Source organism: Glandiceps talaboti, chromosome 9 (genome assembly GCF_964340395.1).
Source record: "Glandiceps talaboti chromosome 9, keGlaTala1.1, whole genome shotgun sequence".
NCBI lineage: Eukaryota > Metazoa > Hemichordata > Enteropneusta > Spengelidae > Glandiceps > Glandiceps talaboti.
This window is the reverse complement of record NC_135557.1, coordinates 3,587,060-3,604,932: the sequence shown is the minus strand read 5'-3', so window position 1 is coordinate 3,604,932 and position 17,873 is coordinate 3,587,060. Positions and strand designations below refer to the sequence as shown.

The 17,873-nt window shown below is 37.6% G+C and overlaps 1 protein-coding gene across 1 annotated transcript in view; it reads right to left on the bottom strand.

Moving 5' to 3' along the window:
* The window catches only part of LOC144440440 (heat shock factor 2-binding protein-like), a 36,640-nt gene that overhangs the window by 11,152 nt on the left and 7,615 nt on the right, over positions 1 to 17,873 (bottom strand). The window contains exons 6-7 of the mRNA XM_078129810.1: positions 11,776 to 11,908; positions 11,188 to 11,311 (exon numbers count right to left, since the gene is read on the bottom strand). Of these exons, the coding sequence (XP_077985936.1) occupies positions 11,188 to 11,311; positions 11,776 to 11,908 (257 nt within the window). The remainder of the gene's footprint in view (positions 1 to 11,187; positions 11,312 to 11,775; positions 11,909 to 17,873) is intronic.

Genomic DNA, 17,873 nt, shown 5'->3' with positions numbered 1-17,873 from the left:
GTCCTTACTGTTCAAAGTTTACAGGACTACATCACTACTGTTATATGGATATTGTCCTTACTGTTCAAAGTTTACAGGACTACATCACTACTGTTATACGGATATTGTCCTTACTGTTCAAAGTTTACAGGACTACATCACTACTGTTATACGGATATTGTCCTTACTGTTCAAAGTTTACAGGACTACATCACTACTGTTATATGGATATTGTCCTTACTGTTCAAAGTTTACAGGACTACATCACTACTGTTATATGGATATTGTCCTTACTGTTCAAAGTTTACAGGACTACATCACTACTGTTATATGGATATTGTCCTTACTGTTCAAAGTTTACAGGACTACATCACTACTGTTATATGGATATTGTCCTTACTGTTCAAAGTTTACAGGACTACATCACTACTGTTATACGGATATTGTCCTTACTGTTCAAAGTTTACAGGACTACATCACTACTGTTATACGGATATTGTCCTTACTGTTCAAAGTTTACAGGACTACATCACTACTGTTATATGGATATTGTCCTTACTGTTCAAAGTTTACAGGACTACATCACTACTGTTATACGGATATTGTCCTTACTGTTCAAAGTTTACAGGACTACATCACTACTGTTATACGGATATTGTCCTTACTGTTCAAAGTTTACAGGACTACATCACTACTGTTATATGGATATTGTCCTTACTGTTTAAAGTTTACAGGACTACATCACTACTGTTATACGGATATTGTCCTTACTGTTCAAAGTTTACAGGACTACATCACTACTGTTATACGGATACTGTCCTTACTGTTCAAAGTTTACAGGACTACATCACTACTGTTATATGGATATTGTCCTTACTGTTCAAAGTTTACAGGACTACATCACTACTGTTATACGGATACTGTCCTTACTGTTCAAAGTTTACAGGACTACATCACTACTGTTATACGGATATTGTCCTTACTGTTCAAAGTTTACAGGACTACATCACTACTGTTATATGGATATTGTCCTTACTGTTCAAAGTTTACAGGACTACATCACTACTGTTATATGGATATTGTCCTTACTGTTCAAAGTTTACAGGACTACATCACTACTGTTATATGGATATTGTCCTTACTGTTCAAAGTTTACATGACTACATCACTATTGTTATATGGATATTGTCCTTACTGTTCAAAGTTTACAGGACTACATCACTACTGTTATATGGATATTGTCCTTACTGTTCAAAGTTTACAGGACTACATCACTACTGTTATATGGATATTGTCCTTACTGTTCAAAGTTTACAGGACTACATCACTACTGTTATACGGATATTGTCCTTACTGTTCAAAGTTTACAGGACTACATCACTACTGTTATATGGATATTGTCCTTATTGTTCAAAGTTTACAGGACTACATCACTACTGTTATACGGATATTGTCCTTACTGTTCAAAGTTTACAGGACTATATCACTACTGTTATACGGATATTGTCCTTACTGTTCAAAGTTTACAGGACTATATCACTACTGTTATATGGATATTGTCCTTACTGTTCAAAGTTTACAGGACTACATCACTACTGTTATACGGATATTGTCCTTACTGTTCAAAGTTTACAGGACTACATCACTACTGTTATATGGATATTGTCCTTACTGTTCAAAGTTTACATGACTACATCACTACTGTTATACGGATATTGTCCTTACTGTTCAAAGTTTACAGGACTATATCACTACTGTTATATGGATATTGTCCTTACTGTTCAAAGTTTACAGGACTATATCACTACTGTTATATGGATATTGTCCTTACTGTTCAAAGTTTACAGGACTACATCACTACTGTTATATGGATATTGTCCTTACTGTTCAAAGTTTACAGGACTATATCACTACTGTTATATGGATATTGTCCTTACTGTTCAAAGTTTACAGGACTATATCACTACTGTTATATGGATATTGTCCTTACTGTTCAAAGTTTACAGGACTACATCACTACTGTTATATGGATATTGTCCTTACTGTTCAAAGTTTACAGGACTACATCACTACTGTTATATGGATATTGTCCTTACTGTTCAAAGTTTACAGGACTACATCACTACTGTTATATGGATATTGTCCTTATTGTTCAAAGTTTACAGGACTACATCACTATTGTTATATGGATATTGTCCTTACTGTTCAAAGTTTACAGGACTACATCACTACTGTTATATGGATATTGTCCTTACTGTTCAAAGTTTACAGGACTATATCACTACTGTTATATGGATATTGTCCTTACTGTTCAAAGTTTACAGGACTACATCACTACTGTTATATGGATATTGTCCTTACTGTTCAAAGTTTACAGGACTATATCACTACTGTTATATGGATATTGTCCTTACTGTTCAAAGTTTACAGGACTACATCACTACTGTTATATGGATATTGTCCTTACTGTTCAAAGTTTACAGGACTACATCACTACTGTTATACGGATATTGTCCTTACTGTTCAAAGTTTACAGGACTACATCACTACTGTTATATGGATATTGTCCTTACTGTTCAAAGTTTACAGGACTACATCACTACTGTTATATGGATATTGTCCTTACTGTTCAAAGTTTACAGGACTACATCACTACTGTTATACGGATATTGTCCTTACTGTTCAAAGTTTACAGGACTACATCACTACTGTTATACAATATTTAACTTGTTAAATAAGTGTTTGACAACACAGGAAGGTACACACCTAGCAATTACATAACCTCTGTTTACAGACCATACCAGTCACACATTTATTGCCTATCACCTCATTCTTTCACAAGAATTCGCTACCATCATAGCTGTAGTACACTTCTCCACATTGCTTTGCTGAGTTGAGACGATCCATCGATCGACTGTCGTCAGCTCTCGCCAATTCAACGGCTAATGGTACTCCGGATACAAATTCGCCAGCCAGTAACGCCCACCGTGGGACGTCACGCACCACTCAAGGCGACGAAACCAACAACCCGAACAATGGACACAGTAACGACCCCGATCTCCTCGCCACGTCGGGCATCTCCTCCGACAGCCTGCCCCATATCGAGCTGGTGTCGGCCTCTACCCGTCGGGACATACTGCAAGGTAAGGATGTCAACTTGGCTTGTCTCCTTATACCCAGCTATAAGCAATCTGACTATGACCGCCATATCGTCGTGGACGAAGCAGCCTATACACTACGTCCACTCCAAGACACTCGCCGCTCTCGACCTTTGACCCTGCAGGAATTCATCCTCGCTTTTTCGATATACAAGAACATTATGTGCGGAGCTTACCCAAATCGTCGGGCAGAACTAGATGCATACCAACGAGACATTATTGACATGGCCACTCGTTACTCGGGCCTCACCTTCTATGAATACCACCGTGCATTCTCTGCCCGGGCAGCAGTGCTACTAGAACTACATAACATTAAGGTAGACTGGTCCAAACGCGACAACAATTTATTTTGTTCAATTTTCTCTGGGCAGAAAGCCAACGCCTGTCGGATCTGTAATAGCCTCAGTCACGCAACGGGTTTTTGTAACCAACTGGCTGCTCCCACTACAACGACAACCGGAAACGCATTCTCATCGACTTCCGGTTCCGCTTTCTCGTCAACTTCCGGTTCCGCTGACCAGGACTGCCAAGGGCGCCCTCGCATCAAGTTCCGCGGAAAGGAAATTTGCAATAACTTTAAAACCAAGAATGGCTGCAGCCAGGTAAGCTGTAACCGATTACATGCCTGCATCCGCTGCTACTCAGAAAACCATGGGCTGTCAACTGGGCAATGCACCCATATGCCAATTACCAACAAACAATGACTCCGCGCCTCCACTCCTGTCGACATTACGGCTCTCGACCTTGAACTAACTACACACCCAGACCGTGATTTTGTCACCCACTTGATTTCGGGTCTCACCAACGGTTTCCATACGGGGGTCACTACACTACCGCATGACACCTACGTCGCCCAAAACCTGCTTTCGGCACGCAACCAGGCAAACATTGTTTCAATTCAGCTTGAGGAAGAGGTGCGGAAAGGTTACACGATCGGTCCCTTCAACTCTCCGCCATTTCCCGAGTTTCGCTGCAGCCCCCTCGGCGTCGTTGACAAAAAATACTCAAACAAGAAGAGACTGATTTTAGACCTTTCGTCGCCACGCAACAGTGCCAAGGTCACCAGCATAAATGACCTACTCAACAAAGAAGAGTTCTCACTGTCATATGTCAAACTGGACGACGCCATCAACGCAATTAAACGAGCAGGAAAAGACCCCATCACCGAGCATGGATCTGTACATCGACGCTAGCGGTCTGGGCTACGGTGGATACTACCAAGGACACTGGTTCCAGGGACACTGGGCACATGACCTCAGGCTTGACTCTAACCCTTCTCTCTCCATTGCCTTTCAGGAACTTTATCCGATTGTAGTAGCAAGTGTACTTTGGGGGAAAAGTTTTCATTCTGATAACCTCGCAACAGTGCATATCATTAACAAGGGCCGATCAAAGTCAAAAGTGATCATGATGCTTATGCGCCGATTAGTTCTAGTGGCTGCCACCTGCAGTTTTGTGTATTCCGCAGCATTCATCCCCAGTAATACTAACACAATTGCCGATTCTCTTTCTCGTTTTCAGATGCAGCGTTTCCGACAAGTAGCACCTGGAGCAGCTGCCAAGCCGTGCCCCCTACCCTCCAACGTGCTCTTCACCTAAACCAGGCTATCTCATCATATCAATTATCGGCACTGGGATCGAGAACCAGGTCATCCTACAACACCGGCCTACGAGCATGGCTACGTTTTACTGCTCTCTTCGACATCGCCGGTCCATCGCCTGCTTACCCCGACATCTCCGAGGAGATACTTATCTACTTCGTCTCCCATTGTGCTCACACACTTCGGCTCTCATACAAAACCATCAAGGTGTATTTGGCTGGGGTACGTAACCACTACGTTCAGGCAGGGCTTCCAAATCCATTGCTCTCTACATCGGGGCAACCACTCCTGCGGCTTCAACACATCATCCGCGGCATCCGTCGTGCACAAGGAGACAATCCCCATCCACGCCTACCGATCACACTTCCTCTGCTTCAAAACCTGTGCCATCTCTTGCATAACACACTGTTTGGATCGTACACGGACTTACTTCTGGAATCTGCGTTCCTTCTCGCGTTCTTTGGGTTTCTACGCTGCGGCGAGTTCACTCCCTTGACCGCATCATTCAGCCACCATACCCATCTCTGCTACGGGGATGTTTCGTTTTATCCACATCAGCGGTCTGCAGTTACGGCCACCGTTCATATCAAAGCATCGAAGACAGACCCTTTCAGGAAAGGTTTTGATCTACAACTGTACAGGACTTCCAATACAGTGTGCCCCGTCTCTTCGCTTTCACAGTTTGTCCAAATACGCACGGCTATGGCAGCAGCGGCTGAGGACCCCCTCTTTGTACTTCCCGACGGCTCACCCCTGACTTCGACCAAATTCGTCATCCTTTTACGCGTGGCACTGCAACGCCTGGGACTGGACCCTTACAACTACGCCGGACACTCCTTCCGCATTGGGGCTGCCACAGCGGCTGCAGCGGCCCACCTGCCAGACCATGTCATTCGCACGCTTGGACGCTGGAACAGTGACTGCTATACCACTTACATACGGACACCTTCACATGTATTACACACGGCTTTCCAAAAACTTGCTAATGGCTGCTGACTTCAAAACAAAGGCCATTGTTAAGTGTTTCATCTGTTGTTAGCTTTGGTTGTTTGTTTAGTTTCCTGTGTTTTTAGTTTGACTTACTTTCTTCTTGGTTTGGGGGGGGGGGGCCTAACGCTTTTCCAGAGTTTTTGCCTGGTAAAGGTTTTTTCTCTGGTTTTTAGTGCGAGGCCAGGTCCAAAATTTTAGATTTCTTTTGTGCGGGCATGACGAGTTGGTAGGTCCTAACTTGCGGCTGGCCACCATCCAGCACACCCGTGCACTCATACTTCCCCAGTCAGCACTCGCCCCCTCAGGGGCGCAGCTCTGCTGTCCTTTGGTCCTGCGTGATGAACAACACTTGCCGGCGGTTCATCCCTTCATCTCGCCCCCTGCTGTTGTCCGTTCACGCATTTCGATCCCCGACACCCTTTCCCCTCCGGTTCCGTGGAGGTCCCATCCCCTCCCTTGCTGGGTTCGTGGATTGGTGTCATTTCGGCGTAGCCACTTTCACCTCAGCGGTAGGGCCCTATGCCCTCTGAGGGCGGGAAGTGTCTTCATTTCGGCTAGTCGTTGTTTCCTCCCAGTCACGGACTCCGGCTCCAGCCCGGTCCTCCTGGGCCGTGAAACTTCGTCATTTCGGTTGATGTGGCCGTACCTCAGACCTCAGTCTGATGCTGGCGGCCACTCATTTCGATGGCCATTCAAAAACCGTAAAAAACTTCATTAAAACACTACAAATTCGCACAAATTACAAATTCTACCTCTCATCTCATGGGGGTACTTCGGTCTGGTCATGGCATTTCCACCCCTCAGTCTTGGGGACCGTACTTCGTACTTCTGCCCCCATTCGCCTCCAACTGGCATCACTCGGCCTCCAACAGGCCCCCAACTTGCCTCAGCTGGCACCACAATTCATACTCACCCATCTTGCCATCGACCAGATCAGTAGTGCCCTCTGCCCAAAGTGGTTTTGGTTTATGATAGATTTATTTGACATGTAGTTACCTTTGCCTTTGTTATGCGTGTCTTGTATTATTGCTTTAGTATTATTTTATTTCCATTAAACATTTGTTTTCTAACTTATCCGGATGTGTGTGTCAAATACAATATTTAACTTGTTAAATAAGTGTTTGACAACACAGGAAGGTACACACCTAGCAATTACATAACCTCTGTTTACAGACCATACCAGTCACACATTTATTGCCTATCACCTCATTCTTTCACAAGAATTCGCTACCATCATAGCTGTAGTACACTTCTCCACATTCCCACCACCACCCCTTTCAACCTCCTCTTGGCAACTGACCTGGTCTATGGCACTTTGGGGGACCGTACTTCGTACTTCTGCCCCCATTCGCCTCCAACTGGCATCACTCGGCCTCCAACAGGCCCCCAACTTGCCTCAGCTGGCACCACAATTCATACTCACCCATCTTGCCATCGACCAGATCAGTAGTGCCCTCTGCCCAAAGTGGTTTTGGTTTATGATAGATTTATTTGACATGTAGTTACCTTTGCCTTTGTTATGCGTGTCTTGTATTATTGCTTTAGTATTATTTTATTTCCATTAAACATTTGTTTTCTAACTTATCCGGATGTGTGTGTCAAATATGGATATTGTCCTTACTGTTCAAAGTTTACAGGACTACATCACTACTGTTATATGGATATTGTCCTTACTGTTCAAAGTTTACAGGACTACATCACTACTGTTATATGGATATTGTCCTTACTGTTCAAAGTTTACAAGACTATATCACTACTGTTATATGGATATTGTCCTTACTGTTCAAAGTTTACAGGACTACATCACTACTGTTATATGGATATTGTCCTTACTGTTCAAAGTTTACAAGACTATATCACTACTGTTATATGGATATTGTCCTTACTGTTCAAAGTTTACATGACTATATCACTACTGTTATATGGATATTGTCCTTACTGTTCAAAGTTTACAAGACTACATCACTACTGTTATACGGATATTGTCCTTATTGTTCAAAGTTTACATGACTACATCACTACTGTTATATGGATATTGTCCTTACTGTTCAAAGTTTACAAGACTACATCACTACTGTTATATGGATATTGTCCTTACTGTTCAAAGTTTACATGACTACATCACTACTGTTATATGGATATTGTCCTTACTGTTCAAAGTTTACAGGACTACATCACTACTGTTATACGGATATTGTCCTTACTGTTCAAAGTTTACAAGACTGCATCACTACTGTTATATGGATATTGTCCTTACTGTTCAAAGTTTACAGGACTACATCACTACTGTTATATGGATATTGTCCTTACTGTTCAAAGTTTACAAGACTGCATCACTACTGTTATACGGATATTGTCCTTACTGTTCAAAGTTTACAGGACTACATCACTACTGTTATATGGATATTGTCCTTACTGTTCAAAGTTTACAGGACTATATCACTACTGTTATATGGATATTGTCCTTACTGTTCAAAGTTTACAAGACTGCATCACTACTGTTATACGGATATTGTCCTTACTGTTCAAAGTTTACAGGACTACATCACTACTGTTATATGGATATTGTCCTTACTGTTCAAAGTTTACAAGACTGCATCACTACTGTTATACGGATATTGTCCTTACTGTTCAAAGTTTACAGGACTACATCACTACTGTTATATGGATATTGTCCTTACTGTTCAAAGTTTACAGGACTACATCACTACTGTTATATGGATATTGTCCTTACTGTTCAAAGTTTACAGGACTACATCACTACTGTTATATGGATATTGTCCTTACTGTTCAAAGTTTACAGGACTATATCACTACTGTTATACGGATATTGTCCTTACTGTTCAAAGTTTACATGACTACATCACTACTGTTATACGGATACTGTCCTTACTGTTCAAAGTTTACAGGACTATATCACTACTGTTATATGGATATTGTCCTTATTGTTCAAAGTTTACAGGACTACATCACTACTGTTATACGGATATTGTCCTTACTGTTCAAAGTTTACAGGACTACATCACTACTGTTATACGGATATTGTCCTTACTGTTCAAAGTTTACAGGACTACATCACTACTGTTATATGGATATTGTCCTTACTGTTCAAAGTTTACAGGACTACATCACTACTGTTATATGGATATTGTCCTTACTGTTCAAAGTTTACAAGACTGCATCACTACTGTTATACGGATATTGTCCTTACTGTTCAAAGTTTACAGGACTACATCACTACTGTTATATGGATATTGTCCTTACTGTTCAAAGTTTACAGGACTACATCACTACTGTTATATGGATATTGTCCTTACTGTTCAAAGTTGACAGGACTACATCACTACTGTTATACGGATATTGTCCTTACTGTTCAAAGTTTACAGGACTACATCACTACTGTTATATGGATATTGTCCTTACTGTTCAAAGTTTACATGACTACATCACTACTGTTATATGGATATTGTCCTTACTGTTCAAAGTTTACAGGACTACATCACTACTGTTATATGGATATTGTCCTTACTGTTCAAAGTTTACAGGACTACATCACTACTGTTATATGGATATTGTCCTTACTGTTCAAAGTTTACAGGACTACATCACTACTGTTATACGGATATTGTCCTTACTGTTCAAAGTTTACAGGACTACATCACTACTGTTATATGGATATTGTCCTTACTGTTCAAAGTTTACAGGACTACATCACTACTGTTATACGGATATTGTCCTTACTGTTCAAAGTTTACAGGACTACATCACTACTGTTATACGGATATTGTCCTTACTGTTCAAAGTTTACAGGACTACATCACTACTGTTATATGGATATTGTCCTTACTGTTCAAAGTTTACAGGACTACATCACTACTGTTATATGGATATTGTCCTTACTGTTCAAAGTTTACAGGATCATTTTGGTTTTGTAGTATTTGTTTCCTACAAATGTATTTTGACATTAGAATTTCAATAAAAATGTGTAGCTAATCTTTTAAATAAATGTATTTTCAGAAATTCCTTGATGAGAATATGACAGAACCCTATGATGTTGTGGTATACTTGAGGTAATTTCAAGAGTGCTTGCTGTCTTCTCTGCATTAGCACTTTCTTGAGCATAGCAAGTGATAGTGCAGCAGAAAACATGAGTGTAAATACCCCTGGTGAGTATCCACACTGGCAGAAAACATGAGTGTAAATATCCCTGGTGAGTATCCACACTGGCAGAAAACATGAGTGTAATACCCCTGGTGAGTATCCACACTGGCAGAAAACATGAGTGTAATACCCCTGGTGAGTATCCACACTGGCAGAAAACATGAGTGTAATACCCCTGGTGAGTATCCACACTGGCAGAAAACATGAGTGTAATACCCCTGGTGAGTATCCACACTGGCAGAAAACATGAGTGTAATACCCCTGGTGAGTATCCACACTGGCACTCACATGGCATGGGATTCTGTTATTATTACCATTATATTTATAAGAAACAACAAATTTCAAATTGACACTGCGGTACATGCTTTTGGATAGAATGAACGATTGCGTCCTCATTTGCATAGAAGTCTTAGTGATATTTTCTTTCTGTATTGTTATTGTCTGTTTCTGGTGGAAATAAATTCAATTCAATAATGTTTTCAGTTTGCACTGCAGTGCAAATACCACTTGAATGCACACACACACACCGGTGCAAGTAATCTTTGGTATATGTGTAATAATACCACTAGTATACACACACACCAGTGCAAATAATCTGTGGTACATAATGTAATAATACCACTAATATGCACACACATCGGTGCAAGTAATCTTTGGTACATAATACGTAATAATGAATGTTCATTGACTCTGGGGTATGGTATCAAATAACAATTTCTTTTAACAGAGTCAAACAATTTCTTTGAAGCAATTCAAATCTAAAATTTTTGTAGTATACACCTGATGATTCTGAAGACGTCAACAAAAATTTGCGCTTCCCTTCTAAGAAATATTTTGACTGTGTGAGAAGAAATTGTCATTCGATATGTATGTCCTTTGTTAAAGTGGAATGCCACTAGAGAAAATACAGACATTTTCATACATATTGGGTTCTGGAGAGTCATTTCATGACATCATATTACATAAATTTTGCATGGTTGCCAAGCAACATCGAATAGAATCTATTTTCCACCTCTAATATTCTTTCAGTGGTGCACCATTGCATCAAGGGTCTTAGCATACATGAATATTCATGACATTCACAACAAATATTCATGACTATTTATCTGAAGGAAACAAGCACTTAGAATTCATGACTATTCAGTGTACATCTAATACATATTCATATCTGCTAAGACCAATGAATCTACTCATTTTGGTGTTTCTTGACAATGTTCACTACCTGTAAACATTTATCTTTACACATTTAAACTAAACTAATAATACTTTTATAATTTTTTATTAATATTGTAACTTACTTTCTGAGTTTTGCACTGTGGGTAACTGGTGTTTGTGATAAGACTGTAACCATAGTAACTAGCACAGTCTGTCCAGTGGTATTTGTCATCAAAAACTCACGACCATAAGCTGAGGCAGCTATATCTGAAATTTCAAAATATAATGTGAATACCATTTGTGATTTCTAATAAAGTTGTATAAAATCAGACAAAATCAATATTCCAGATGTAAAATAAATTCAACAATAGGAACATTCCAGATGCAAAGTTCATCAATATGGATATTCCAGGTGCAAAGTTTGGCAATGTCGATATTCCAGGTGCAAAGGTCAACAATATGGATATTCCAGGTGCTAAGTTCAACAATATGGATATTCCAGGTGCTAAGTTGAACAATATGGATATTCCAGATGTAAAGTTCAACAATATGGATATTCCAGATGTAAAGTTCAACAATATGGATATTCCAGATGTAAAGTTCAACAATATGGATATTCCAGATGTAAAGTTCAACAATATGGATATTCCAGATGTAAAGTTTGGCAATTTTAAGTTCTACAATATTGAAACCCCATCCCATCACAAACTTGACTTTACTAGTGTACTCACTTGTGATAATTCCACACAGAGCTAAAACAAACTGGGCTTCATCTGTTTGCTCTTCCGGCATTTCATCTTGATATGTTGCTATGTAACTTTCTAGTGTATGATGTACCATCACAAAGAAGTCATCAACTTTGGACTAAAAAACAATAAAGACACAAAAATGGAAGTTAAACTTACAACCCTACATCTTTTATTGTACATTAATGTATGACTCTACTGAAAAAATAAGTCACTCCCTTCATTCAATTTATTTCTGGAAAGAATTCACATTCTATTTATGTGTTAGTCTACACTGTGTGACATGTGGGCTCATTTTTAATCTGAGGATATGAGACCATACATATATAGTTTCTAGACTGTTTATGGGTGAGTCCACTTTTAATTGTAGGAAATGAGACCATACATATATAGTTTCTAGACTGTTTATGGGTGAGTCCACTTTTAATTGTAGGAAATGAGACCATACATATATAGTTTCTAGACTGTTTATGGGTGAGTCCACTTTTAATTGTAGGAAATGAGACCATACATATATAGTTTCTAGACTGTTTATGGGTGAGTCCACTTTTAATTGTAGGAAATGAGACCATACATATATAGTTTCTAGACTGTTTATGGGTGAGTCCACTTTTAATTGTAGGATATGAGACCATACATATATAGTTTCTAGACTGTTTATGGGTGAGTCCACTTTTAATTGTAGGAAATGAGACCATACATATATAGTTTCTAGACTGTTTATGGGTGAGTCCACTTTTAATTGTAGGAAATGAGACCATACATATATAGTTTCTAGACTGTTTATGGGTGAGTTCACTTTTAATTGTAGGAAATGAGACCATACATATATAGTTTCTAGACTGTTTATGGGTGAGTCCACTTTTAATTGTAGGATATGAGACCATACATATATAGTTTCTAGACTGTTTATGGGTGAGTCCACTTTTAATTGTAGGAAATGAGACCATACATATATAGTTTCTAGACTGTTTATGGGTGAGTCCACTTTTAATTGTAGGAAATGAGACCATACATATATAGTTTCTAGACTGTTTATGGGTGAGTCCACTTTTAATTGTAGGAAATGAGACCATACATATATAGTTTCTAGACTGTTTATGGGTGAGTCCACTTTTAATTGTAGGAAATGAGACCATACATATATAGTTTCTAGACTGTTTATGGGTGAGTCCACTTTTAATTGTAGGAAATGAGACCATACATATATAGTTTCTAGACTGTTTATGGGTGAGTCCACTTTTAATTGTAGGAAATGAGACCATACATATATAGTTTCTAGACTGTTTATGGGTGAGTCCACTTTTAATTGTAGGATATGAGACCATACATATATAGTTTCTAGACTGTTTATGGGTGAGTCCACTTTTAATTGTAGGAAATGAGACCATACATATATAGTTTCTAGACTGTTTATGGGTGAGTTCACTTTTAATTGTAGGAAATGAGATCATACATATATAGTTTCTAGACTGTTTATGGGTGAGTCCACTTTTAATTGTAGGAAATGAGACCATACATATATAGTTTCTAGACTGTTTATGGGTGAGTCCACTTTTAATTGTAGGAAATGAGACCATACATATATAGTTTCTAGACTGTTTATGGGTGAGTCCACTTTTAATTGTAGGAAATGAGACCATACATATATAGTTTCTAGACTGTGTATGGGTGAGTCCACTTTTAATTGTAGGAAATGAGACCATACATATATAGTTTCTAGACTGTTTATGGGTGAATCCACTTTTAATTGTAGGAAATGAGACCATACATATATAGTTTCTAGACTGTTTATGGGTGAATCCACTTTTAATTGTAGGATATGAGATCATACATATATAGTTTCTAGACTGTTTATGGGTGAGTCCACTTTTAATTGTAGGAAATGAGACCATACATATATAGTTTCTAGACTGTTTATGGGTGAGTCCACTTTTAATTGTAGGAAATGAGACCATACATATATAGTTTCTAGACTGTTTATGGGTGAGTCCACTTTTAATTGTAGGAAATGAGACCATACATATATAGTTTCTAGACTGTTTATGGGTGAGTCCACTTTTAATTGTAGGATATGAGACCATACATATATAGTTTCTAGACTGTTTATGGGTGAGTCCACTTTTAATTGTAGGAAATAAGACCATACATATATAGTTTCTAGACTGTTTATGGGTGAGTCCACTTTTAATTGTAGGAAATGAGACCATACATATATAGTTTCTAGACTGTTTATGGGTGAGTCCACTTTTAATTGTAGGAAATGAGACCATACATATATAGTTTCTAGACTGTTTATGGGTGAGTCCACTTTTAATTGTAGGAAATGAGACCATACATATATAGTTTCTAGACTGTTTATGGGTGAGTCCACTTTTAATTGTAGGAAATGAGACCATACATATATAGTTTCTAGACTGTTTATGGGTGAGTCCACTTTTAATTGTAGGAAATGAGACCATACATATATAGTTTCTAGACTGTGTATGGGTGAGTCCACTTTTAATTGTAGGAAATGAGACCATACATATATAGTTTCTAGACTGTTTATGGGTGAGTCCACTTTTAATTGTAGGAAATGAGACCATACATATATAGTTTCTAGACTGTTTATGGGTGAGTCCACTTTTAATTGTAGGAAATGAGACCATACATATATAGTTTCTAGACTGTTTATGGGTGAGTCCACTTTTAATTGTAGGATATGAGACCATACATATATAGTTTCTAGACTGTGTATGGGTGAGTCCACTTTTAATTGTAGGAAATGAGACCATACATATATAGTTTCTAGACTGTTTATGGGTGAGTCCACTTTTAATTGTAGGAAATGAGACCATACATATATAGTTTCTAGACTGTTTATGGGTGAGTCCACTTTTAATTGTAGGAAATGAGACCATACATATATAGTTTCTAGACTGTGTATGGGTGAGTCCACTTTTAATTGTAGGAAATGAGACCATACATATATAGTTTCTAGACTGTTTATGGGTGAGTCCACTTTTAATTTGAGGATATGAGACCATACATATATAGTTTCTAGACTGTTTATGGGTGAGTCCACTTTTAATTGTAGGAAATGAGACCATACATATATAGTTTCTAGACTGTTTATGGGTGAGTCCACTTTTAATTGTAGGATATGAGACCATACATATATAGTTTCTAGACTGTTTATGGGTGAGTCCACTTTTAATTGTAGGAAATGAGACCATACATATATAGTTTCTAGACTGTTTATGGGTGAGTCCACTTTTAATTGTAGAATATGAGACCATACATATATAGTTTCTAGACTGTTTATGGGTGAGTCCACTTTTAATTGTAGGAAATGAGACCATACATATATAGTTTCTAGACTGTTTATGGGTGAGTCCACTTTTAATTGTAGGAAATGAGACCATACATATATAGTTTCTAGACTGTTTATGGGTGAGTCCACTTTTAATTGTAGGATATGAGACCATACATATATAGTTTCTAGACTGTTTATGGGTGAGTCCACTTTTAATTGTAGGATATGAGACCATACATATATAGTTTCTAGACTGTTTATGGGTGAGTCCACTTTTAATTGTAACAGCAACTAACTACCTCTCTTTTGGTGCCTTTAACAAACTTTCTGTTAAAGGTTGTAAGCAGTATTTAGGTTCCTGGACACTAAATGGGTACAAAATGTAGGTTTTATCTGATATCTCCCATTTACTGGACAATAAATGGGTACAAAATGTGGGTTTTATCTGATATCTCACATTTACTGGACAATAAATGGGTACAAAATGTGGGTTTTATCTGATATCTCCCATTTACTGGACAATAAATGGGTACAAAATGTGGGTTTTATCTGATATCTCACATTTACTGGACAATAAATGGGTACAAAATGTAGGTTTTATCTGATATCTCACATTTACTGGACAATAAATGGGTACAAAATGTAGGTTTTATCTGACATCTCACATTTACTGGACAATAAATGGGTACAAAATGTGGGTTTTATCTGATATCTCACATTTACTGGACAATAAATGGGTACAAAATGTGGGTTTTATCTGATATCTCACATTTACTGGACAATAAATGGGTACAAAATGTAGGTTTTATCTGATATCTCACATTTACTGGACAATAAATGGGTACAAAATGTGGGTTTTATCTGATATCTCACATTTACTGGACAATAAATGGGTACAAAATGTGGGTTTTATCTGATATCTCACATTTACTGGATAATAAATGGGTACAAAATGTGGGTTTTATCTGATATCTCACATTTACTGGACATTAAATGGGTACAAAATGTAGGTTTTATCTGATATCTCACATTTACTGGACATTAAATAAATGGGTACAAAATGTGGGTTTTATCTGACATCTCACATTTACTGGATAATAAATGGGTACAAAATGTAGGTTTTATCTGATATCTCCCATTTACTGGACAATAAATGGGTACAAAATGTAGGTTTTATCTGATATCTCCCATTTACTGGACACTAAATAAATGGGTACAAAATGTGGGTTTTATCTGATATCTCATATTTACTGGATAATAAATGGGTACAAAATGTGGGTTTTATCTGATATCTCACATTTACTGGACATTAAATGAGTACAAAATGTGGGTTTTATCTGATATCTCATATTTACTGGACAATAAATGGGTACAAAATGTAGGTTTTATCTGATATCTCATATTTACTGGACAATAAATGGGTACAAAATGTGGGTTTTATCTGATATCTCACATTTACTGGACAATAAATGGGTACAAAATGTGGGTTTTATCTGATATCTCACATTTACTGGACAATAAATGGGTACAAAATGTGGGTTTTATCTGATATCTCATATTTACTGGACAATAAATGGGTACAAAATGTGGGTTTTATCTGATATCTCACATTTACTGGACAATAAATGAGTACAAAATGTGGGTTTTATCTGATATCTCACATTTACTGGATAATAAATGGGTACAAAATGTGGGTTTTATCTGATATCTCACATTTACTGGACATTAAATGGGTACAAAATGTAGGTTTTATCTGATATCTCATATTTACTGGACAATAAATGGGTACAAAATGTGGGTTTTATCTGATATCTCATATTTACTGGACAATAAATAAATGGGTACAAAATGTGGGTTTTATCTGATATCTCACATTTACTGGACAATAAATGGGTACAAAATGTAGGTTTTATCTGATATCTCATATTTACTGGACAATAAATGGGTACAAAATGTAGGTTTTATCTGATATCTCATATTTACTGGACAATAAATGGGTACAAAATGTGGGTTTTATCTGATATCTCACATTTACTGGACAATAAATGGGTACAAAATGTGGGTTTTATCTGATATCTCACATTTACTGGACAATAAATGGGTACAAAATGTAGGTTTTATCTGATATCTCATATTTACTGGACAATAAATGGGTACAAAATGTGGGTTTTATCTGATATCTCATATTTACTGGACAATAAATGGGTACAAAATGTGGGTTTTATCTGATATCTCATATTTACTGGACAATAAATGGGTACAAAATGTAGGTTTTATCTGATATCTCCCATTTACTGGACAATAAATGGGTACAAAATGTAGGTTTTATCTGATATCTCACATTTACTGGACATTAAATGAGTACAAAATGTGGGTTTTATCTGATATCTCATATTTACTGGACAATAAATGGGTACAAAATGTGGGTTTTATCTGATATCTCATATTTACTGGACAATAAATGGGTACAAAATGTAGGTTTTATCTGATATCTCATATTTACTGGACAATAAATGGGTACAAAATGTGGGTTTTATCTGATATCTCACATTTACTGGACAATAAATGGGTACAAAATGTGGGTTTTATCTGATATCTCACATTTACTGGACAATAAATGGGTACAAAATGTGGGTTTTATCTGATATCTCATATTTACTGGACAATAAATGGGTACAAAATGTGGGTTTTATCTGATATCTCACATTTACTGGACAATAAATGGGTACAAAATGTGGGTTTTATCTGATATCTCACATTTACTGGACAATAAATGGGTACAAAA